Below are 27,201 nucleotides of genomic sequence, written 5' to 3'. Positions count from 1 at the left end.
TCAGATCTTTCCTTTACTCCTCACATTGAATCACTTTCACTTTCCTGTCATTTTCACCTCAAAAACATCTCAAGAATCCGCCCTTTTCTTACGTAGGAAACCGCCAAAACTCTCGTTGCTCTGATTCACTCTCGTCTTGACTACTCTAACTCATTACTAGTTGGTCTTCCCCTCACCAAACTCTCCCCTCTCCAATCTAACCTCAATGCAGCAGCCAGGCTCATATTTATGACCAACCGCTACACCAACGCCTCTAATCTGTGCCAGTCACTGCACTGGTTGCCCATCCCGTTAAGAATAAAATTCAAACTTATTACTCTCACCCACAAAGCTCTCCACAGTGCTGCACCTCCTTACATCTCCTCCCTCATCTCTGTCTACCACTCTACTCGGGCTCTACGTTCTGCCAACAACCTTAGATTAAAATCCTCCATAATCCGAACCTCCGACTCCCGTCTCCAAGATTTTTCTCGTGCTGCACCAGTCCTCTGGAATGTGCTACCCAAGACAATCAGATTAATTCCCAATGTCCACAGTTTTAAACGTGCCCTGAAAACACATCTATTTAGACAGGCCTATAACATTCCCTAATCTGACTCCTTTCCATGGCCCCACTTTTAGATTAGTCATCAGAATAAGATTCCCTCAAACTCCTTCTCTTCATGTCAGTCATACACGGATACTGGCTGGTGACCGGCTCATGCAGCTTTATGTTACCACCCCATGTGTATAAAAATGGCAAGACTATTCTACAGAACAAACACTGTTACACTTTGTGTCTCCCTTATTTCCTCATAGATTGTAAGCTCTTGCGAGCAGGATCCTCACTCCTCAGGTTTGAATTGTAAATTAACTTTGTCACTATGTAATGTCTGATATTGTTTGTTTCATGTTCCCTCTAAATTGTAAAGTGCTGCGTAATATGTTGGCGCTATATAAATAAAGATTATTATTATTATTATACTCCTTTCCCTCTGCTAGGGTATATACCTTGGGAGCCCTATCTGCTTTGTATCCTATAACAAATGGCACGCACCAGGGGTGCCCATTATCGCCTCTGATTTTTGCCCCTGTGATGGGATCTCTGGCTGAATCTATTTGTTGTCACCCTGATATCCATTGGATGACGGTAGTGGACAACACCCACGTTATAGGTTTATATGCCACGTTATATGTTTATATGCAGCTGCTCAAGAGGCTTTGAGTTTCTTTGGAAGTGTTTCATATTTATAAAGTCATACATCTAAGTCACAAATCCTTAATTTAAATATTGATAGACACACCTGTTCTATCCTTCAGGTGACTTATCCATTCCAACAGGCAACTGTGACTATTCCGTAATTTTGTATTTCTTTAACTTTTCCTATTTTTTTTTCAACCTTTACACGTAATTTTTCTCCTCTTGGAGTCCATACCGAAACTAATAGCTGGTTTTCAAAAACCGTTTATCTTGGGCGGCGCGTATAGCTGTTTTTTAAATGTTTTTTTCCCCGCCTATTATATCTATTTCTCACCGTAATAATCTCTTTATCATAATCATTTTTTAGCTAAACTTCAGTCCAACTTCAATGACTACATCTGGGCAGGTAAACGCCCTAGAATGAAATTTTTTCTGAGCACCCTGGATATTAAATCTTACTATTATACTACTTTTCTGGACCAAACTAAATTCAGGTGGAGAGAGGACGACACACGTTTTGTAAGGTTTCTGTTTTTAGCGGAAACAATAGAGCCGTTGACTACTTGTTTCCTTTAAAAAACGGAAACCTTACAGAACCAAGACAGACGGAAAGCATTCGCAATGGAAGCATTACCATTGAAATCAATGGTAATGCAAGCTATGGTTTCCGTTTGCGTTCATGGGTTTCTCCGACGGAGAGCTGCAATGGAACCCATGAACGGAAACCAACGCTGATGTGAACAGGCCCTTAGTTTCCCAAATTCGCTCTGGAATAATTATACGCAAAACTGTCACATAGCAGTCCCGCTTTGATGCGATGGTGGTTTCCTTGGACGTTAAATAAAGCATTTCATACCCGATGCTTTATGGGTGTGTGATATTTTGTTCTCCTTCCTATTAACCAGTATATGGACCTGATGCTCATCATGCTCTTTACTCCTTGTTCGATATTCAGTGTACATAGTACAATGCACAAATAAAGAAAAAATATTCCGCAAATCTGCAGTGATTAGCTCTACAATTTTTTTTTGTTTTGTTTTCCCCGCGGGATGTAGTAGTTCTGTCCTCATGTATTTTTACTTTATTATCCCAAAAAAACAATTTCAATAAAGAATATTACACAAAAAAAAATATATATATATATTTGGTTGTTAAGATTATAATATAACAGAAAACATTAGTCTCTGGTCAGTTTTTTTTATCAATATTAAATATCCGTTTCAGTTAAGGGAAAGAATTCTCCAATTTGCTTTTTATCTTTTTTTAAGCAGAGAATTAATTCTCTTTTATATCCCACTCTTTTTGCTCCTAGACAAATGCACAGCAGGGAGAATTATCTTTAAATTGAATTGAAGAGGCAAGGTCATAAGCATGGCGAACATTTGCTGTCCTGTAGTAGTCTTCCTAGGTTTTATATTGGTTTATCCTAGCAATTTATAAGTGAGAATTTGTTGTTTTCCCCCGCACTGATTTTAACAGTACAGAAAAATGTGCATTTTTTTGAGCTGTGTTTTGAATGAGTGAGATTATGAGGATGTTTTTCACTAATATTTGTAAAGCTGAATTGTCCTTATTTTCAATGCTAAAGCCTTAGATTCAAAGTTGTGGCCCTGGGGCTGAATACACCACTCATATGCATTGGTTGTACCCATGGGTCTTGAAGCTATGAGAGACAAAAAGGTCAACATTAAAGATAGATGAATTATGTTGGAACTCCTGTAATGCGCACCATTGTGTCATCATTAGCTTTTATTGTTGTATTTTCCAAATTGTACTAATTGGTTTAAATGCACTGTGGGTCAACGTATAAACGCAGATGAAGGGATATTGCGGTCTTTTTGAAGCTGTCGTAAGCCACAAATGATGTCTCTGAATGTACTGGGTTAAACCTTACTGCTATGGACTGTCCTACTGTAAAATAGATTATAGTTTAAAGATGTTGAGTCTTCAGAGTTGGACTTGTTTCCATGTAGAAGAGAAGTTGTTCCCTGCAGATCAGTATGTTCACATTGCAATGTTTTTAGTTGTTGAGTACTTTTCCTGTGCAAAAAAAATAAGTTTCTAACATTTGTATACCATTTGACTATGGTAAAAACTACACGGACATGTAGAAAAAAGGCTGTACAAGGCTATATTGACACGAAAGCGAAAAAAAACAGTTGTGTCTCCAAATTTTCATTCGTTTCCCAGCCGTCTTACCGTTTTTAACAGCCGTTTGTCATCTTCTGTCCAGGCCTGGTACAGCAGAGCGGTGCAGGGGGTGCTATTAAGTAATCGCGCTGCCTGCATCACAAAAAATAACGGCCAGTATTTACGAGTAAATGTCAAGTTTTGATCTGTGGGGGTCTGAGCACTGAGACCCCCACCAATCGCTAAAATGAAGCTGCAGAAGAGCTCATAGACTTTCTATTGAGCCCGTACATTGCGCCGAAGAAAGCTGATCAGAAACTGGCACAGCGATCGCCTGAGTGCTTCTGTCGCTTTGTTTTAGCGACCGATGGGGGTCTCAGTTCTCAGACCCTGATCGATGAAAACTTCTGACATTTAACTATAACCTGTCAAAAGTTTTTAAACATTTTACTTCCACTTTAATACTAGTGTTAAGTGGGTTCCCAGCTCAAGGATTTATCTTTATGGATGGCATCTAAAAAGTCACTTTAAAGAAGCGGCACTCTCTCTGAGATATTGTCGGCATATCTAATTGATGTTGGGGAAAAATTATTTAATGCTTATGTTTGTAGATAAAACAATGGTAATATAAAGTAAAGGTATTCTGAGAATTTCCTTACCAAGTTTTCTATAGAATTAACACATAATGATTTTTCAAACCAATGATGAATGTTCTGTGGTTTGAATAATTGTTGCCACAGATCTGATGGACATTTCCATCCGGACTATCTACCGCTACTAGTTTCTTCCCAGACAGACTAGGAGCAATAGCTGTGCAGTAGGCAGCAATGGCTATAGTAAATGTCACTACAAGTGGTATTTACATGAAGATGTGTCCTTCCTGAGGGTATGTTCACACGCAGTGTTTTCAGGCGTATTTCGGGGTGTTAACGCCTCGAAAAACACCTGAAAAAGCGAAAGCTGAACGCCTCTAAACATCTGCCCATTGAAATCAATGGGAAAAACAGCGTTTAGTTCATATGGGGCGTCTTTTTATGCCGCTGTTTTTTTTAAAAAACAGAGCGTAAAAAGACGCTCCATAAAAAGAAGTAGCATGTCACTTCTTGAGGCTTTTTTGGAGCTGATTTTCCACTGAACACTATGAAAAACGCCTGAAAAGAAGCCTCAAAAGAAGCTCCAAATTAAAAGAAGCTTCATTTTCAGCTTCAAAAACGCCTGAAAATCAGAGGCTGTTTTCTCTGAAAACCGCTCCGTATTTTCAGACGTTTTTTGTTAAGCGTGTGAACATACCCTTACTTTTCCCTCTTCTCTCAACATATCCTGAGATGTGTGATGCAAGGTGACCAGGTTTGAAAAAAAACAAAACATGATTTTGCAACGCTTTCTCTGTGTATGCTATATGTGTCTGTGTGGCCACCCAGTGGTTGTGATGTGAGTTGCAGCGTGTCAAGGGTTTTAGTAGCATATCGCAATATTGTATTGAATTGCTTTCATGAGAAATTGGAGTTCTTAACCAAATTTAAGCCAGAGAATTTCTTCAACAAAATCTGAAGCATGTGAATCAACCTTGGGTTCAAAACGATTGGTGGTTACAAAATTAAAATCAAAAGAGAACTTCTGAACAACCTATCGTAGAGGGTCCGTTTTGTGAAATCCGCTTTAGTCCTTGCACGAGACCCACCTAGGTTTAACCAGAGCGTAGATCTGCTGGAAAGATGGTCTCTCCATGTGGAAGAAGACTGGCCTTGTTCCTACATTATGTAGCACCGTGTAATGATTCATTTAACTTGCGTCGTTGTTGGTCGCCTCCATTGGTCATTACAGTTGATCTATTGGGTAACCTGTTATGTGGTAAGGGTTTCTTTAAATCAGATAACCCCTTTTAATGCAAGTCGGTGGAATTTTACTTAGAGTTTGCCTTTAGGGTGCCCAGTAATTACATGTTGTGGCCGACTATTGGTTGAAAAGATCACCGTTGATCAGTCGTTTTAGTAAATCTTTTTCATAGGCCTAATGCCAGTTCTAGATTTCCCAGTATGTCAAAGCCTAAAGCTGGACATACACATCTGATAGCTGTCGGCTAAGCAGCCTTTTCATCCAACTCCATTATAAATGTGCCCAATCCCTCTTTCCCTTGACATCTTACATCTAGGTAGTCCTCAGACACCCATACACACAGTCCAATTCTGTTGATATCGGTGTATTCGACTGACTTTTCTCTCGTGTATGGCCAGATTTTCATGGTACACTTATTGGAGTTAGCATGAAGTGTTAAGATCAACATATATATCGTATCTGTATTTTTTTTGAAAGTTACATTTTTCACTTTATGAAGACCATTTTATTCACAAAACTTTTCAAAATGGTTTCCCATGGATATTCATTGTATCCCTTTTATGGTACATCACATACACTCTTTCTCTGCATTTTGGTTCCTATGTTTTGTTTTTTTACAGAATGGCTAAATGCTGCATCAAAGTGAGCAGGTTAAAAAAAACAATACAACCAAGAGTGCCAGTTTATTATGGCATACTGCATAGACTCCTTTTTCTGATACAGAGCTCCAAATCCCCTGCATGGACCTAGAGTCAAATTTATAAATATTCGGTTGTCTGCAGCCGCTACTAGGTGGATCTTACTGCATACTGGTTTAATATTGCGTTCAATGTATAAACCGTATGTAGCAAGCTCCTTAGCAGCCCCAAGTGGTGGCTGCAGACAGACCATATTAAAGGGGTTTTCCCATGAGAGACATTTATGACCTATCCACAGGATATGTAAAAAAAAATTCTGCTAAATATGGGTCTCACCTCTGGGATCCGCACCTATCTCTATAACGCATGCTACGCTGCTTCTGTAACTGGTATGAACCACTATGGGAGTAACGGAAACAGCGTAACTCAGCGAGCTACGCTGTTTTTGCAACTCCCGACCATATAACCAGGAAGTGGCCGGGAGGCAGCGAGAACAGACTAAGGTAAAACAGGGATTAGCGACCCTGTTCCAGAGATAGGTGCGGCTCCAGAGGTGGGACCTGCATCTATCTGACATTTGACATATCCTGTGGATGTGTCATAAATGTCTCTGATGGGAAAACACCTTTAATGTTAAACTCCATGGTTCAGATAGTGATTTGAAGCTCTCTATCAGAGAAATGGAGCTCAACTGTTATAAAGATGTTTTATAAAAATAATCCGCACAGAATGTTGGGCCTAAAAACAAAAGGGTGTTTTAAAAGATGAACATTCAGAATATATTTTCAGAGAACGCTGGTTTTAATTTATCTAAAATGGTGACCGCTCCTCTTTCATTATTAATAATTATATAATATAAGGCCAACATGTCTGTGCGATTGCAGAGCGATATTTAGTGGAGATTGCAAGTGATCTTTGCTCAGACCTCATACCACAGCGAACACATAAAACCCGTTTTCTTAATGGTTAGAAGAAAAGACGTTTTATTTCACCTAAAAAGCCTTCAGACTGACTGATCCCGTCTCCATTTGTACAAAAGAGCAGCTTCTCTTGACTTTTTTTTTTTTTTTCTAAGGTCACATCACAGAATAAGGAGAGAATACTTGACACGCTTACATATGAGGGGAACATTGAACTAAAAAAATTGCAATTCCCTAAAGGTTTAAAGAATAAAAAAAAAAATAGATGTTTCAGCCTTGATGTTTGCCCAGGTTTTCATGTGGATTTTTAAGCTTCTGATACAGGAACAAGCTAAAGTACTACAACTGCTGCCTTTGTCTGAGGAAGGCAATTTTCATTCATACATTATTGATTTTATTCTGACCGTTTTTTGTTTTTTTTTCTTGGGAAACGATACTAAATAAAAACCGTAGTGATTAAATACAAGCTATGACATCTATAGGTCGTCTCTGATGGCTGCTGATTTATTCCGATGTTGATACATCTACTGAAAGCCCCAATGTAGTTTAGTTACAATAAGCTGATCCCTAGCCTACTACTTTAGGGGAACATCAACTGACTAAAAAAATAAAGGACTACAGCGGCCATAAAGTCCCGAAAAAAAATGTGCCTGATGGTCTAAGTGTACCTTAGGCCGACCCACGGGTCGGATACGCTGTGCAAGTACTCTGCAGTGTATCCGACCTGGAACCTGCAGCACCTTCTGTCTGTTTTTCAAACTGAATTTCCGCTGTGGAATGCAGCGCTGGGGTAAAAAAACAACAAAAATACACATACTTACCCCCTCCCTCTTTTCTGCACGTCTCCTGAAAAAAAACAAATCGTGATATTGCATGGAGTGAGATTTTGGGACAGAAGATTGCCTTTTAAAGTATTTTCTACAATTGCTCATGAAACAATCCAGTGGTTTTGTCTTGGCTATGAAGGGGAGGACAACTCAGGCAATGGAGAAAGAATGTGATGGAGAAAGTCTCTTGCTCTTGTTTATTCTCTGTTGTAATAAATTGTCATTTGAGGAAAGAGAATAATTTGCTTTAGCAGGAAGAGTTTGTCTAGATAAAAAACGAAAAAGTTTCTCTCTGAAGTTGGAGGCAATTTTAGGTAGCTTACTTCTTGCTTGTTATTATGAAATACATGTTCTGATAGGAGTCTCCTGACTGAGGAACCTCAACATCTCTTATTAATATCCCGGAGTTTTCTGTACGTTCCCTACACGCTGTGGCAGATGTATTTAAGCTTTTATCACGCGTCCTTTCCTTGTGTGCTCTGAACCCAGCTTGAGCGATGCTCTGAAAGCCTAATGATAAATGTGCTTCTAATGCCTGAAAAAGAAAGCTTCAGTGGCTCAGAATGGGACTTCTCCCTAGATAAAAATAATTGTTAAAATCTGTAAAACTGGCTTTGGTAGAGCGTTGAGATTTTTATTTCTTTTATACTTTTACGGCTGAGACACAAATTATTAGAGGAGTCAAATACACAATTTTGTACGTTTTTAGACGTGCATTGAGCGGACATGGCAAAGTGTGTGTTCAAAGCGGATGTCGATGTTTACTACAGTTGTTCACTATTGTTCCAATGCGACTTAAATGAAAAATGAATGAACTTTGCAAATAGTTTTAATTTATAAATCTGTGTTTTGTGTGTTCAGATCCTACACAGATCTGTACACAGACAACAAACAAGCTCTATGTCGTCTTGATTCTGCAGTCCTACTTCCTTGTATCTGTCCCCTACTTCTTACTAACGTATGTTTGGCAAGCTAACAAGAAATCAGGAACAGATGAAAGTTAATATGAATGCAGGATCGGACTACATAAGAGTTTGTCTGTAGTCTGTTACCATATAAACATTTAAGGCTACATAGGAGCCGTCAACACAAAATTATAATAAATGTTTAATTAAAGGGGGTTTCCAGAACCTATAAACTACTTTCTATTTCACTACACTCAGAAAAGGAATTCAAAACATAAGTATATTACAAATTTGATTATTTTTAGAAGACCCGATTCCAGCGGGTGTCACGTGATGCATCTCCAGTCTTGAAATCTTTACTTCCAGAGCTTCCCCGTACATTTCCTTTTTCCGGCTGGCTCAATGTATGGTGAGGTCACTGTACACTGAGGGAAGGGGTAGACCGGATCCTCTTCCACCGGCATCTCTGAGCACGCATAGTTTCTACACTAACATTGTTGACTACGCATGCTCACTCCTGCGCTATCACAGCACCTGCGTGTAGCGCGTGAAGGAGATAACCAAAGTGAAGGCTGTAAACAGATGTTTACAGCACAGAACGAAAAAGAGAACTATCAAAAGGTATTTTGGAGGGTTTATTTATGGTTAAATAAAGTGTGCACACTATTAATAAAAAATTTTTTAGATCTCGGAAAACCCATTTAAGACTATTTGCAAAGTAACTTTATTTGTTATATATTTTTTTCCATTTTGGGGCCACTGGAACAATAAAAAAAAAATATTTTTTGAAAATGGACGTCCCCTTTAAGTATATTCTAATGCTCAGATTCATATGTTGGCATATTACATTTACAATATATGCAGGAGCAATTCTGATGACAGGGCACAATTCCTACAGCCCGTCATAACAGAATGTGTTATGATGGCATAGGTGTGTGTTATGGCATAGGCAGAATTCAGGCAATCAGTGTTCTGCCATCATACAGGGAAAGAAGGTGTCAAGTTTCCGTGCCACTAGGGGATTTCTCAAAATGTATATGGTCATTGCTGTAAGAGGAGTACCCCAATATGCAAGTACTGTTTCATTTAAGCCTCATGCACATGGTAGAGCCTGTGCGTATGGTTCCGTGTTACGGAGCCATAGGCCCCCAGTGTACTGCCGTATGGAACAATAGTCTCTCTATTGACTAAGGAGCTGCAATATGGTTGTATCTATAAGGCCTAAAGCTCCTCCTTTTAAAGTGGTATTGGCTGTGTTTTTGCTTTATGTATGGGATTTCTGGATGTAGCTACTTTTTACTGCTTTTCAGAAGTCAATCTCTTTAAGGCCGGGTTCACACGCGATGGATACGCTGCATAAAAATCATGCATCGTGTTCGACCTGGAGCCCGCAGGACAGTCCATCTAAAAAAAAATCGCACCACGTTGAGGTGCGATATATATATATATATATATATATATATATATATATATATATATATATATAATATATTTGGGATGGAAATTGCGCTCCAGAAGAAAGTTGTTCATACTTACACCCTCTGACGTCTGCTCCGGCCTCCCTGGATGACATTGCAAGCCATGTGACGCTTCAGCCTGTGATTGGCTGCAGCGGTCACATGGGATTCAACGTCCTCCCAAGAGGCCAGACTGCAGGAAGGAGGACATAGTAAATATTTTTCTTTATTTTTTTTCCTCTTTTTTTTTTTCTCCCTATTAAATTCAATGAGGAAAACCCACAACGGAAAATAAACAAAAAAAAAAGCAGCATAAATTGACATGCTGTGGAATTAAATTCCGCAACGCAGGTCAAGTTAATGTTTAGAAACACCAAAAAGTTATCCCCATATGCTATAATGAGACAAGATCAAACGTATCTTAGAAAAAATACAAAATGACTTTATTAAAGACAGACCGCACAGTTGATCAAGACAATTTAAAAATTACCACCCATAAAAACAATGTACAACAGTACACAGAAGACAGTGTTGAATATGAGGCAGGGCAAACAATGGTAGTATAACAATATCAACGACTATACAGTATGTATACTGATGATGATCATCATAACAAGGGCGAATGGCCACAAAAATTGTAAAGTCACAGTCATAGAGAAGAAACTCATTGAGACCTCAAGATACGCATGCCAAAAGACCCACCATGCGCCATTCCACTGCCACAACACTGTCAGAACACCCCAACGCGCGTTTCGCACCTGGCTTCGTCAGGGGGTGCTGAAAGAGTGTGATCAGAGGGTTTAAATAAGGGGTACACAGCTGAACGGTGTACCTCACTTACTTGTCATAGGATGTTCAGCTGGCGCCTGCACGAGGAGAGGCGGCACCTCAATCACACAGTGCACGGCGTCCGGAAGTGAGCAGTGCGCAACTGCACAGAGCCCAAGTCCATGTTGCGCCGTGAACTACGTGATGAACGGCCCCCCGCCCCGCACATGCGCACAACAACCACAGACCACCGCATCCATCTTGGAATAGGGCAAGGCAACCGCAATTGCCCATATCCAAGAATGGAAAGCGGTATGTATACAGGAGCGCTATTTAGCAGTTAGAATATGTTTATGCATGTTTACTACATTACAAAATAGCAAAAACATTGTAGATGAGAGCATATTTAGACATCTTGAAATGTACGGATATAACATAAATCAAACATTGGTTCCGATAGATCGAATACAGGCAACAGCATATCGTGCAATAATGTAGATGAACAAAGTGTACAGAGGGGGACCCAATGCATGCCTAGAAGCCCACTGTGCACACCAGTCAAAGATATTTAGGGTGAAATATCACCATATATATATATATATATATATATATATATATGACCAAACATCATATCTGATTAGTAGATGGATAAGAATATATAAATCAAAGAAAAAAGAAAAATGTGTAGAAATAATAATAATAGAAATGTTAATGTTTACGCTGCGTTTTTTTCCGCAACGCGGGCATGAGACTTACTAAATCTCGCCCACTTTGCTGCTACTGTAAACGCTGCAGGATGTCCGCACGCAATTCCATTGCGGAAGTTCCGCAGCATTTACGCTACGTGGGAACCCGGCCTAACACCGTTATGGAAATGTTATAACCCCATAAGGCTGGATTCACATGTGCAGTTTTTGGTGTCGTTTTGTTAGCCAAAAACAGGAATGGAAGCAACAAGCTGGAAAAGTGTGCATATCTGCATCAAAAACTGCGTCTGAGAATCTAGCCTAATAGGACCCAAACGCGACTTTTCTGCCAGCAGTCAACATTTGCGTCCAGTGTGTCTGTGTATATATCAAATTGCTATGGAGGGTACAACAGAAGGAGAACATTATTTTTAATGGACACTTCTAATTCTTTTCACAGCTTGACAACATATTGTCTCCACCTCCTATGCAGTTGCGCAAGTGTAGCACTCCGGAGGTGTCATTTCGGTCAGGCAAGTCTGTTAAATATAAAAAGTCACTGAATGAAGATGGACGACTGCTGAGAAGAGGGAGTCTAGGAGGTGCATTGACTGGTAAGAAGCAATTCTGTTAGGAGTGTATTGTTTTATTTGTTTTTTAACGGCAACTGTTACTTCTTTATGTAAAATCCCTTTCTAATTTAATTTTAGTTTTTTTTTTAAATCTTTCTCATTTCTTCATTATGACCTGTTGCAGCATTTCTGTGTGATTGTTGCATCTCAGTGATTTATTTTACATTAGAAGGCAAAACTATGCAGCCTTAGAATTAGAAATTAAAAGTTATAATGTGATTCATATTGTCTTCTGAAATGGAAAATTCATTACGTCTTTTTTTTGTCCCCTGAACATTGAATTGTTATAAGTGGATATTTTGCGATGTCTCCTAAACACATCAGTGGCAGTAATTAAGCTCCATCCCATTCTGGTTCTGCAAATCGGAGCGGGCGACTTTCTGCAATCTTTTTTTTGGAGGCAATTCGAGATTTGTGTCAGATTTCCAGAGCTCTGTGACCGCTTTGTTTCTTTTAACTACTTTTTCTGACACACTATTAAAATATTATTTGACTCTTACCTCTATTGTTAAAAAGGGGCAAATAGTTTTCATATATTGACCCAAATAGAATGTAATCTTGTTAAAGGGTGTCTTTACCATTTGGAAGATCTCTGCTAGCAGTCAGCGAACAAATCTTATTGCTTACATTAGTTAGTTGAAAGAAAAACACCCTGATCATGCCCATCGGACACAGGTGCACAGCTCATTACGAGAGCACTCTGAACGCTTTTGTCAGTTGGACATGATCACTAAACTTTTTTGCATTATGATACGTATATACTGTAATAATAGACACTTGAATTACTATTGGACAATGGGAGAGATGTATGAAAACTAGAGCTAAGAAAGATGTCTGTGTAATTGAAACTGTAATGCTTTATTTCCCCTGTAGTGGTGCTGCAGGGGAATTAGGCACTTTCTGTTATGTTCCCCTCAAAATTACAGCAGACCACTGGGCGACCCAGCAACAGGACACTTCGTAATAGTTGTCCCCCAAATAATAAGCTGATCACAAACTACTTAGAACATTTTTAACACTGAACTCCACTCTGACGCTGATAGGAGGTGGACAATGAATGAGTTAACCTGATGGTCTCATAATCATATTCTATTGTTGATTTGAAGTGTCTCTGTACAAAGAGAATACATTTTTATTCATGTATACAACCCAATCAGACAGATATCCTATGTCTCGACCAGACATGGAATAGAGACCATTAGGAAGGTGTAACAGAAATAGTAATTCTAATTGTATCCTCTTCTGATGTAGGAGACCTCATGTCCTGCTATGCAGGTAGCATAATTCATACTGTAGCTTTCTCTAGAAATACGTATAGCATCTGTCTGCAGCAAGCTGTCATTCAAACCAGCAGTGCCTCATCTTTTCTGCATTTACATTTTGTACCTGGTATTATGTGGTCATAATAAACTGTTGCCATCAAAATAAAAAGTTTACTTTCTCTAAATGAGTGTAGTTTATGTTTTCTAGGACGATACTTGCTACCTGCTGGCGCTGCACAACAGTCTTGGCAGGCATCTTCGGAAACCTCTAATTTGGTACGAATGCGGAGCCAGGCTCTAGGGCAGTCTGCCCCATCTCTGACAGCCAGCTTGGTGAGTGGTTTGTTTCCCCTTTTGATTGAGTATATTGTTACGATTGAACAGCAATATTGGTGTAGTTGGGAAAAATTTATTCCGTGAAAAACTATTTAGTTATTGACTGTTTTGGGATGATGTGTGAGGGTAACAGTCAACAATCGTGTTGTCAGACACACCCCTAATAGGTTAGCTGAGCTCCTTACTCTACGGTTTTTGTTGTAAAGATGCACTGCCATTGAAAAACAATAAATAAGTCTCGTAGCCACGGTTAATTGTAAGCCATGATGAAAATCCGACTTGTCAGAAGAGAGGAGGGTCTCGCAGATGTTAATGGATTGATCCACCATAGGTTCTGGCGGTAATGCTCCCTGGATAGGAATGCACACCTTACAGACATTTGGATGATGCAGGATCACTTACTGTAGATGGGGCAGAACATCTAACTTTGGTCCTTCACTTTCTGGTTCTATCTAAAATGCCACTAGACCTTTTATCTACATAAAAGTGGTCATCAGATGCCTAATCCGTCTCTCACACTGGCCTCAAATTAAGTCCTAGGACTAAATAGTTGTTACATATCCACGGAATTGGAGCTATCCACTTAAACAGGTTGTATAATATTAGAAGCACATGACTGCTTACTTCTAGAGACAGTGCCACTATTGTCCATAGGCTTTGTCTGGTATTGCAGCTCTGCCTCATTCGATTAAATGGTGTTGAGCTGAAGTACCAAACATAGCTCATGAGCAAGAGCAGTGATGTTTCTGGAAGAAAGCAGTCATGTTTTTGTAATCTCAAACACATCCTTTAATGCAATGATACATTGCAGGTGGACTTGGGAGTGTAATGAAAATATTTTAACGCTGAAAAGAAAGCATGGTACGTCAAATTTCAGTGGTCTTCACCTTTTATTCAGTCGTCAATCTTACACCAAAAGCAAAGTTTTGGCTAAATTAGAAGCCTTTCTCAAGCAGTGAAATCCTGCAACGGATATTGTACCTTGAGGTAAATAGCCCCAAAAAAGGGGCTTTTTATATGATGTCATAAACATAGGCAATTAATTTGCATAATACATTGGTCACATTTAAATATCGTATAAATAAAAACCTATTATACATACATATACAGGATGTATCATGAGCACTGAGGAAGTATCAATAATGAGAGAAAGCCAATGCCCATGTCCAGGAACGTTTCAAGCTCCCTAATAGGACCAATTCCATGCGGCTGATGGACTATACATCATTATTCAAAACCAGTTCAAGATCAGAATATCAGCACAGAAGGCTGTACTCCTGATGTCACTGGTCCTCTCCACGGACCTTGTAGTGCAGCCTGTCAGTTCATCTATTTAATACTAACCTAAGATTTACCGAGGTAGCAATACTAATCAATCTTGGCACTATAGTCCACTACTTGGCAGTGCCCAATTCTGTTTTTAAATAGCAGACTTGACCCTGTGGTTTTGGCAATACTTGACATAACAATAACTTGGCAATACCAATTAGTAAGCATGATATTGATCCATCCTGAAGCTTAACATTATATTTCTGATAACACGGGACCTGAGTATAGTTAAATTTTGAGGTGCCCATTACACATTAAACCGGCGAGTTCGGGCACGTTTTTTGTCTAATTTGTTTGGGCGGGGGGCACCTGGCTCTACCCTGGTGGCAGATGTTGGGGGAAAGATGGATCCTTGGACTGGCAGTAGCTTATTCCCCTCTCTTCATTGTCCCCTCTCGGTTAGCTGAGCGTGCATGTTTATGGGGGATTTGGGAGAAATAACTATTGGCAGACCATTATTTAATGTGTGAGGGGTCAGATTTACGGGCCCACAGACTTCTTTAGTTCTACTGCTGGTAAGTGAAACACAGGAGGAAGTCTTTTAGAAGATCTTGGTACACTATTGGAGCCATAAGCCCTTCTATTTCTCCAAATCCTTAGCTTTGGAGCGTATAGGCAAGGAGTAGGAAACGTTAAAAAGTCCAATAGTAATTGCTATGAAAATAATGCATTTTCTATAGACACAATATTTATCAGGATCCTTCCTCATGGCTACTTTTTGTCACACACACACAATACATTTCCCACCTCTAATCTGTTCAGAGGTACAACTTGGCAATGTTTAGTAGTTGCTGGTGTCTGCGGTCTACCAGGGTTTATAAATATACCACACTTCTTGGTAGTTGCTTGTAATTCTGCTTGCTCTGCTGTGTACAATAGTGAATGTATTATAAACCTTGGTAATCACATGTAATAAAATCTGCATAATGTTAACAATCTTATTTCCAGGATGTGTAATTTTTCTTAATTGGCCATGTTTTTGCATTAAATGTGACATGAATGAGCGTATCTTCAGACCATCCTCTGTTTAGGTTTATGTAAATTCATCTAATGCAGAAGAGCGTTTTTAAAATGAAGGCTGGCATCTAGTTACATTCTCATTTTACAGAGCGAGGCTTTCACAGTTAATAAGAAGAATTCCGCGCACATGCTTTAGAACACTGGATAAGAAGAGCGTCTGTGAACATCCCAAATCCCTTTACATTTTTTGTAATAAAAATAGACAGGAAATGGGGTTTTAGCCTTGAATATTTAATTTAAATTTAAAAATGCAGAAACCCAATGGACAGTCATCGCTAACTGTTTATTCTAAGAAGGATGCAGACAAATGTGACATTCATTGTAGATGTTCTAGCCATAAATTCTTGTATGTTTCTTCCAGTGTTATAGATCATTGTTTTTTACTACAGTATTGTCTAGTTGTAAAACTTCTCATAAACTCAATATTAGGCCTCATGCACATTGGATTGTTGTATACAGGAGGCTGTATGAAACACAAGGAGACCATCTTGGTTCAGTGCTATGACATAGGGAATCGATAAGTATGGTGCACTGCGCGGCGTGGGAGGGTTGTGCGCTTACTGCAAGTGTAACTAAACTTTTAAAAAACGTTTAACTTGTCCGTGACATGTCAGAAGTTTTGATCGGTGTGGGTCGGACAACTCAGACCCCCACCAATCGCTAAAGCGACACTGCAGAAGCTCTCAGGTGATGCTTCCACTTTAACTATAATAGCACTTACAGTTGACCGGGACAGATCTAGCAGTCGCTGGTGCCATCTTATGTCACGGAGCTCTTTAGTTTGACCAATACTACTACTACCAATGTTTGTCTATGGAGATCGCATAGCTGTGTACTTGACATTATGCACCTGTTTGTAATTGGTCTGGGTAAGACACCTGAACAAAAATAATTAGGAGGGGTGTCCATATAGTTTTGGCAATATATTGTACGGAACACCAGGATGCTTGCTTGGACTTATCATTCCACTGAAACTAAACTACTAGAGATGTTAATCTATGTGAGGTTTTTTTATGTGTGGAAATTCGATAGGTTGCTTGCTAAACATTCTTGCATTGCCTTGCTCTTTTCTGAATAAGAATACATATCTCAGCGCAATTTCATTTTGATGTGTGCACCAAGGTATATTTAACTTTTTATCTCATTTAGTGATTGTGGTGGATCTTTGCCATTTGTGTACTTATTCACGGATTAATATTGTTACACTCGTTTCATGAGCTCTGCTTCAATAATTCTCTGCAGCAAATAGCAATAACCTCTGCGTTCCATCGGAGAAAGGCCTTTTATCTGTGGAAAACGAGTTTACAGTCCCTTCGTTGAAGAAATACACCTCATTATTTTGCATCCTTGCAAGATGTGCTGATTATTCAAAGTGTGAATCATTGCACTATTCATCTGATACAAATGTTAAGCAGAAGCCTTTTAAACAATGCATAACATTATTTTTTAAGTGCTTGCACAGTGAATGTATCCCATGTCGCAGCGGGAGGTGAGTGGTGTAATGCGCTTTGCAGCTGATACGTTATAATGCAGGTGACCTTTCGGCAAAGATGGTTTAACCTTTTATGTTGCTGGGGTGATATAACCCAAGGAATTAAACGCATCTTGAAAATGTTCTGAGTAGATAGTCTGAATTTTATTATAAGGAAAAACCTACAGTAGCATTGGTCAGAACTTCTCTTCTGATCATCGCTCTTAAAATAGGAGTTGTAATGGAATCATTATTTCACCAAAGTTATTGAATGGATCTATGTGCCTATGATTCAGTGATGTCTTACTATAATCAAAGGATAAAGATTGGAATATAGAACATAGACTGTCAGCAGCTGTCAGTGTTCTTACATGGTGATTAGAAGCTGAAATCATTGGTCATTTTAGGATCTCCGACATTATCTATTTTCTTCTTTTAGTATAGCTCTTTAAGCACTGAGGCTGAAGTATTTTTTGTTGGTGCTTGCTTTGGTTAATTTTAAGTGTGGTGATGTTGAAAATGGTATTCCATTGAGCTAGAGAGATTTCATTAAAAGGGTTGTTTGATGAAGATTATCCTTTTCATATGCCCTGTTAGGATGACAGAGGGGTGTCACACACACACACACACACACACACACACACTCTCCCTCTCTCCCTCTCTCCCTCTCTTATGGAACTCCATATATGACCAAGAACAGAGAGCCGGCTTCTAGTTAAAAAGGGGTTGTCATCATGACACAACCCCATTTGATTTTAGGCTGTAAACCGTTCACGATTCTTTCTGATTTTTGCTCCTGTTTATTCAAATTCAGGTAGGGAACAGACTTAAACAGACTTAGATTTTGTTCGCACCTGCGTCGGTGTATTCCGTTCTGCTTCGTCAGAGGAGTGGATCAAGGGAATAGCGGAAGCCGGCAGAATCTATTGACTTTAATGGGTTCCGTCGGCTTTCCGTGGGGGTGTTTTTGATTTTACCGGAGACAATAGCGCAGCATACTGCGCTATTGTCTCCGGTAATCTTCTGTGACCTCATCCAGAACTGCGAAGAAGGCCACTAACTGAGCTTTCAACGCAAATGTGAACGAGGCCATAACGTGTATGTTTTTGTTTTTTTACACTATTTTTTGTTTTTATTTACTGAATTCTGTGCTGATTAATTCTTCATATATATTATAATCTTGTGAAGCGAGGTTGTCGCTTCGAAAAGTGTGTCCCCGCTTTTTGGTGGCTCTCCCAGAAACAGCTCCTTTTTTACCCTTCACATTAAAGTCTCCATGCTTTTCCCCTTCTACCTAATCGGTTGTTCAGGACACATCTGTGCAAGCACCAAGCACAATGCAGGAATTACAATATTAACAAGAAAAATAAGCTTGTAACCAAATTTTGATATCCAGGTAAATGTAATAATTTATTACACTGTGCCGTCCAGGTACACAATACAAATTGGATAAAGAAAAGAGACAAAATTCCCGGGCATATCCAGCAATTACAGTATTACCCTCGGTTGCATCCGATAGTGAAACCTTGATGTATAGCCTGCACCTTTCTGTGTCACACCTAAAATACCCCATTTCTATGACATCCCAATCAAAGGATCACAATGATAAAGAGCAGCAGTTCCCCTTTTTAAATTTAAGACTGTGTCTAATTCAGTATTTGAATGTCACTAAGAACTGGAGATCTTCGATAAACCTGTAGGTCCAGTTCCGGGGCGCAACTAAAGGTTCAGCAGCTAGCCAAATAGCCAGATCTAGCTAGCGTACTCTTATTAGGATCTTTAGGTTCTTTAGTGTTCATTCCACCTGGGCAGTATCCACCTCTTGGGCAGAAAGAGCCAATGCCTCCCTAGAACAGATTTGGAAACTAGTTACATGGAGTTTCCCCTCACACCTTCCTTAAACATTATCGCTGGCAACTTCATACTGTTTTTACCCTGGCCATTTGAAGAATAGTCCTTCAGTTGGCAGTCCCCCACTCCCACCTAAAACTTTTCTCGTGTTTATCTCCAGGGGTGCTGTCATGGGTGAGAGGATAAGAGTTATTACCATTACTGGTAATCCTTTTTTTTTTCAAACCCATGAGAGCACCCCACAGTTTCCTTCCATATACATTTATTGGATATTAGGTACTGGTGTGTTAACTTTGGTACTATTAGCAGGTTATGGGAAGTGGGGTTGTTCACCTTGGTTTTTAACATGTTGATTTCTGGTTTTCTCATCCTGAGATTTTGCAAAAGACCTGGGGGTGTCGAGAGTTCTGCCCATATTTATTTAATCAGGTTTCCTTTCCTGCGGATCTTCGGTCTCACCAGGGATGCAGTCATGAGTTAGAGAAAAACTAATTACATGTAAAAATAATCACTTTCTTTCCCTTTTTGTCCTTCTTTTCTGTGGTGGAAATAAGTAAATTGAGATGTCATCTGTATAATATCTGTGGTCAACTCAGGAATGTGTGTACTCCCCAACTTTCAACAAACCCTTGTGTCCCAGAGAACCGCCCTGTTTCATATTTGTCTAGTAGAGCAGCAGGATCCCAGTGTGTGTTTATAACCATGTATTGAGGAATGCAATTTTATACTACTTCATATTTATTTTTATTTTTAGCCCATTTGGGACAACCCCTTTTTCCAAATAAAGACGGCGCAACAATCGGCTGATGGTTGCGAGTCCGGCTTCTGAAACCCCTGGTGATCACTTGTAATTTAAAGGTGAAGTTGTGGACAGCCAGACAAGGGAATTGTATTATTACATGATGGCTGTCTATGTACGAACTGGGTCTACCAGAGTGGTAGCCTCTGATACTTAGCGGTACTAAATTCTGCCTCTTAGAGGGGACACCAGAGCAGATAAGCTCTCCCCTCAATTACATCCATATGTTCTAATAGGGCATATGGGAAGGGGGGTTGCTGTTGTGAGAAGTCATGTATGTTTTACTATATAATTGTAACGTCCGTGGTCGCTGCCCACGAACTCCTTCCATCCAGTCGACGCCCCTTCTCTCCAGAGATGTCTACACATACGGCCGTCCTATTCCACAGTGACCACCAGGGTGCGCTCGCGAGCTCAGTCCAGACTTAAAAAGCCAAAGCGCACACAGGTGGGAGATTGAGCTGATTGCTCCCAGAGCACCCTGGGCTATAAGAAGGGCCCAGCCCGTTCCTCCCAATCCTGAGCGTTTTGTCATATCCTAGTTTGTCTATGCAAGTGTTTTCCAGTCCCCAGTGTTCCCCGTACCTGTATCCTGTATCCCGTGCTATCCTGGTCAAGTTCAGTGCTGTGCTGTAGTCGTGCTGTGCTGTATTCCACACCTATCCTGCTACTCTACGCCTGACGCCTACCTGCTGTCTAGTCCCAGCCGAGCCTGTCTTGCTACTGTCCGAGCTGCCACAGGTACCCTATACGAACTATAGACTGTGACTTGCGCCCTGTTGGCCAGCTGCCATACCGCAAAGGCGGTACGGCCCAGTGGGTCCATGAACCCAACGTGACCATAATAAGACAATCAAAGCAGATACTTTAACACAATAGGGGAAGGAGAGAGGTCAACAAGAATCTGGCATGCCAAGTACTCAGCAGTACTAAGCTTGCGTTGAGCTAGACATTTTGTCATACATGAGTTGATTCTGTTTTTGTGTATAAAAAGAAGGGTAGATTTCAGTAGAATAATCCCTTGCAGAAAATGTCATATAGTCCGACGGCTGATTCTTATTTTAACATGTTACTGAAATGACTCGGGAACATCCTTGAGCAAATCGGTCTATGGATTTACAACAAATTTATGAGACAAAGCATTGCTGCCGTTCTTCATTCACACGGCTGGAAAATAGTATTATTTTTTAGCGTGCCATTTAAATAGAATTCACTCTAATTGCAAATTACTGACAAAAGATATCCATAAAATGAAATACTCTCCTAATAAATTATCCGTGGCAGTCACAGTAAATTTGCCTTTCACTATTAACGCATCCATTGGTTCCAAATGTTACACTGAATCATATTAATATTGAAGTGTGTTTATAGTTTCACCTGTAAAATATGTGTGTGGAAATGAAATATACCAGGGACAGCAGGCACTACAGTGACACAACAAGCCTATCTCACAGGCAAGAGGGAACGTTTAATCTGTGCTGGAATTTCATTTTATTGCAGTAAGCAAATCCACTAGGTGGCAGAAGAAGAGGAAACTGCTCCTGAGATATGATCCTCTACTAAATACACGGACGTCAGTGGAGACAGATTTACTCAGCTGTACAGTGGTTTGTCTTTTTACCTTTGCAGAGATTATACTGTAATTGCTTCTCATAGACCTGTTTAGTGTGTACGTGGTGCCGCGACTTGGGATAATTTGAATTTTGTAAGAATATTAGAAGTAGTCTCAGAGTTCCGGGGCCTAAATTTTATATAGTAGTTCTTAGGTGACATCCAATATTCTAAATTTGTAGCAGGATGTACTTTATTTCCTGTAATACAAACCTCGGCTACTGCAGAACCTCTTTTTGGAAAATAAGCAGTACATTCATGTCGGTAATTAACCTTTTTGTATGACAAAACCGGGGCCTGCAGTCCTGTATTAAACTCTATGCATGCTTGTTCTTTTCTCTCAGGTTTTTCTTGCCCTTTGATGGAGCCGTTTGCTGCATTATCCTATCCAAAAACATAAACCTGACGGATCTATAATAAGACAAAGGGGAAAAAAATACAGATCATAACAGATCCATCATAGATCCTGTAAAAAATGGGAGACCATATAACCAGTGTGAACAGATATGATTATATATGCAGTGAAATTCCTCCGACAGCCAATAAATCTACTAAATCAGAGCTTTTTTTCCAGCACAGTACTGCAATATAATGAAAACTTTGGATTTTAGAGAACCAGAATCACAGGTAGCAAATTAAGAAATTCCCCTTATTGCAAAAGCACATTAACATTTCTCTGAAAGTTCTTTTACCTTTTTTAAGGGATCTGCAGCATGACCCTATTCAAGTAAATGGGGCCAGCTGCAGTGCCCTGCTCTACCAGGTATCCGGAAGGGTCGCTCCTCAGGGAAGAAATTGGAAGGTGTCGCAGCGCTAAATCAGCGCTGTGGTCCCTTCATTCTCAGGATCAGGATCCCCACACATCATAAAGTGATGGCATATCCTAGGGATGGGAATAACTCTTAAAAGCTTGATTTAAGTTTTCATTTAAATTTCGGCTCGATCGAATTGTGATTCTTCAAGAGGTCGTGCAGGGTTAACATCTTTTGACAGAAATTCCCTGTAGCATTCAAATTCATGTTTTATAGGTAATTATTTGTGAGGAGACCTAGTACCTTTCATATCCCTTTTTCACCTCTTGAATTTAATCTATAGAAGTCTTTATCTACGACTTGAAATAATACCACTTGCTAATGAACACAGAAACAATTAGTTAGTCAAGACCAAGATAACTGTGACCTCTACAGTGAAGACTAACAAGTCCTAGCTGCCTGCAGGCTCCTCATTGCCTCTGCTAATTGCCTCTTATTATGCAACGAGCAGCTAAGTTCCTGTGAAATGGAAATCCATGTCCATATACCAATGATATATTTATTTGGGTATTTAGACTCTCATTGCACAAAATTAATAGCAAAAAAAAAAAAAGGAAATGTTTCAGTCTTATGTCCGGTTGTTAGAGTGAACAGACAGTCCTTATGGACCACTAATATGGCGTCTTAAAGGGATTGTCCTATTTATATTTTTATATGGTCACTCATAGACTCTCAAACTTCTAATTGACTCAAATTTCCTAAACTGCATCTGTTCTCGGCTCAGCCTGCTCGTCACGTGACTTGTGATATCACTTTTTCCGCATCCTTCACATAGTCTTTGGACCGATAGTCCTAGCCTAGTATACGGCAGGTCACTAGTGACATCGCTGCAGTCATGTCAACAAACAGTGGCATTGAGCACCTGAGCAGCTACGCTTGTACGCCGGGGGATCTGACCGGTGAATAATTATTTTTTTTATTTTATTGCAGTCGCCCAACTTGGCCACTTTTTTTAATTCACTCGGAATAGCCCTTTAAGAACTGCTAGGTTAAATAAATAAAACTCACCTAGCCTTCACCCGTGACCTGCTGCCTCAGAATGGAGTGGGTGGCTGATCTCACCAGCTGTGCCTGCCTTCATTCATTAAGACATTTCTGACCTCTATTACAGTCAGTAGCACAGTTTTAGACTACCATTTGCTGCCCCCCGCTAGCCACTGGAGGGAAGTGGTAGTTACCATATCTACCGCACAAATTGCGGTAGTGGCAAACCGCTCCTAGTGCAGTCCTAATTAAACAAATTTCAGGGCCATACAGTATATGTGTTCAGTTTTTGCATATCTAAATTGACCGTTCCGGTTAGTCGCCATTACAGCTCCCTGCATTTTTTTGCTGCTAAGCTATATATTGGTTTATAAGTGGGGGTGTAACCTTTTACTAATGTGTTATTATTTTTTGTCTCTGTTTATAGTGGGAAGTAGGCTTTAAAGGAGTTGTCTTATGCAGCCAATCCTTTTCTATATCCCCCAATAGGATACAGTGTATTATCTTAGAGAGGTAGGTGTCATACAGGGGTGTCCCCACTAAGGACCCCCTTCTATTAGTTAGTGTAGAGATGGTAACAAAGAGCAGCTCACTCTCCAGATATACAAACTTTATAATTTACTTACTGTTAGAATTTGTATGGTTAAAACCACAAAATTGTATGTGAAGTTACTGCTACTAGGTGTCTCCATTCCTGTAGTTTGCTGTCCACCCCCTTTTGTGCAGCAAAATTCCTTCCTAGTTACAGAGCAGAGGAGATGGACTGCAGGAATTGGGGGTTTGTCTCTTCACTGCCTGCCAATAGAAGTCTATGGAGAGGAGAGGGGGAGCAGGAGAAGAGAGAGAAACAGACGCTGCAGCCTTCAGAAGTCTGAGAGGGGAGGAGAGAGCGTTATCAGAGACACAGATGTGCTGCAGCTTCTGGTTAATTATCTCACCCCAGTGCAAGAGTTTCATCTACACTGCTTATTACTGCTGTGTAATGTCCTCCATGCTGCTGCTTCAATATATGTGATAGAGATAAGAGTAGGGGGCTTCTCTTCTATGTGCTCGGCCAATTATCTCAGAGAAAACTGAGAAGCCTGCAGAGGGGAAAACTGCTAAAACAAATGCACACGTGTTACACGCCCTCTTGCCTAAATTAACCGTTCAGGGGGTTATTTAAATATCGGGCGCCAAATATAACGGCACCGATATCTAAATAACAAAGGAGTGTAGGAGAAAAATGCAAAGTACCCCAGGGTTTGTGCAGCCCTGCCCATTACAGGCTCCACTCAGCTGCACATGTATGGGCAGTTGAAAGGTTCTCTTTAAAAGAGAGAGATATGGATTGACTTTATGTGCAAGTTGCACTGTTCTTTTTGTTTTCTTATTTTTGTCCTTAAAAATGGGTTAATATAGATATTTGTGGGACATTGTTTAAATAGAATACTGGATATTTTATGACAGCTATCTTGTGCTGAGGTGTGTGTGTATATATGTATGTGTATGTGTATGTATATATATATATGTGTATGTGTGTATATATATATATATGTGTATGTGTGTATATATATATATATGTGTATGTGTGTATATATATATATATATATATATATATGTGTGTGTGTATATATATATATATATATAGGTGTGTGTATAATATCTCATACTACAAAATCCCACTTTAAATTCAAAGTAATTATCAGTTAATGGGTTATTCCAGTTTTAGCAAATATACCATGATTTTATCATGAAAAGTTGCGAAACTTTCTAATATACCCTTTTCTTTATCAATTTGTTGCGTTTCCGTCAAGATCTTTCCTTGTAGTCTTAGAATAAGATTCATTATTGTTTACTTACAGTGGATGAAATCTGTCCTGGTCACATAACGAATAACACAGGTGACCTTCTTGTTACAAGACAGCACAGATAACTGTACAGTAACGAGCCCTGCGCCTGTGTGGTCATCTCATGGCCATGGTAGAGTATCACCATCTTGATGTAAACAATGAAAGTTCCCATTGAATTACAGAAAGCGGAGATCTTGAAAACGATAAGGAATTGATAGGAGAAGTATAGAAAATTTATTATTTTTCTCTTTTATATACATTGAATAAGCTTTATGTGCTGATTAAGTTACTAAAAAGTCTTATTAGCACTTCGGGAATTGTTTTTTATTCTAAACATAATACACAAATACAAGTACAACAAACAAATAACCCCAGAACCACCCCCTCCCTAACCCGGAATGGACAAAAAAAAAAAAAAAAACATCACCAAAGGGGAGTGTTTAGCCCTGTCGAGATGTTCACACACAGTTTTTTGCAGGCATAAAATTCTGCCTGGAAAAATCTGTTCTGTTTTTTTGTTTTTTTTAAAGTGGTTCTGCACCACAGGCGTTTTTGTCGCGGTTTATGACGAGTTTTTTACCTTTTTCTTCAACAGGCAAAGGGAAATACTGCGGGCAGTTGTTGACATAAAACGCGTCAAAAAACGGGTTGGCCGTTTGTGATTTTTCCGTCTCCCATTGATCTCAATAGGGCATGTTGTTTTTCCCGCAAGCATTTTTTTCTGCTCGGGCGAAAAAAACGCCTCCACCTCCCATTAAAAACAAAGGGAGGCAATTTCGGCCGTCTTTCGCTGTGGTTTTTGCCGCGGTTTCCGCGGCAAAAGGCATGTCAAAGAGCGTGTGAACAGTGCCTTACAGGGAAATTGTCACCCTGCCCCAGTTCCTATATTATCCTGCCAAATCTGAGTGTCGAGACCCCTCACCTCTTTGATCCGTATCATATTTTTCTGCAACAAACAGCCAGTTCATCCTAGTCACCCGGCATTTAATACTTGGAGGCTCCTCGTTCTTCCACTCTTGGGCAATTAATCTTCTTGCAATTTATAACCCCTTTAAACCGATCAGTCTATTTAATCTACCCCGCCTTATACCCATTTTACTACCCCAATACTATATTAACTCCTTCAAAAGGAATCGCAATACGAAATAATTTGTTTAATCTCTCCTCTATAAATTGCCAGTACCGATGTAGCCTTGGGCATCTCCATATCATATGAACCAAATCAGCATCGGGATCCCTACATCTCTGGCAGCAAGAGTCTAGTCTAATCCCAAACCCAAACATCTTTTTAGGAGACCAGTACGCCATATGTATCACAAATAACTGAGACATTCTATATGACATATTTCTAGTTGTCTCCACCACCATATTAAGAGCATCAATCCACTTGGGCTCTGACAGGTCGCCCAAGGCCTCTTGCCATTTGGCATACGATAACACTAAACTTGGACTCCCAGAGCAGAGCCGAGTTTCATTACATCAGTAGTGTCCATAAAGAATACAAACATTCTGATAGCCCTGAGCTTGCACATCCATACAACTGCCGTTTTATTTGTAATTGTGTAATAGATGGCAAAAAGTAGGCAAACTGTCGATAGAGATTCAGATATGTCTTGTCTTCACACCTTTTAAAAGCTGATCATTAAAACCTGTGTTTAAAGGGACACTCAGGACAATTCAAAACATTCCTTAGTGTACCATTATAGTATTCAGTGTGTCATTCTCTCACCTGTTATTTTCCTTGCTGCTTCTATCTCTATATATCAGACTGGGGTGGTTGCTTAGCAGCAGTGTGAATCCGGTTCGGTGACACGCTTTCTCTACTTGATTCTATGGAGATCTATGTGTCACCCATCACAGGCTTCAGTAGTTCCTGTACTACACTAGTTATACACAGGGAGGACAGAAACTTCTA

At 39.8% G+C, this 27,201-nt stretch overlaps 1 protein-coding gene across 4 annotated transcripts in view; it reads left to right on the top strand.

Moving 5' to 3' along the window:
* Positions 1–27,201, top strand: part of MAST4 (microtubule associated serine/threonine kinase family member 4) — a 554,832-nt gene that overhangs the window by 156,579 nt on the left and 371,052 nt on the right. For all 4 annotated transcript variants that reach the window (XM_075838910.1, XM_075838903.1, XM_075838894.1 and 1 more), the window contains exons 2-3: positions 11,808–11,961; positions 13,450–13,574. In XM_075838910.1, the coding sequence (XP_075695025.1) occupies positions 11,808–11,961; positions 13,450–13,574 (279 nt within the window). The remainder of the gene's footprint in view (positions 1–11,807; positions 11,962–13,449; positions 13,575–27,201) is intronic.

This window comes from Rhinoderma darwinii, chromosome 1 (genome assembly GCF_050947455.1).
Source record: "Rhinoderma darwinii isolate aRhiDar2 chromosome 1, aRhiDar2.hap1, whole genome shotgun sequence".
Lineage (NCBI taxonomy): Eukaryota > Metazoa > Chordata > Amphibia > Anura > Rhinodermatidae > Rhinoderma > Rhinoderma darwinii.
The sequence above is the reverse complement of the archived record's forward strand: the minus strand, read 5'-3'. Positions and strand labels throughout refer to the sequence as shown.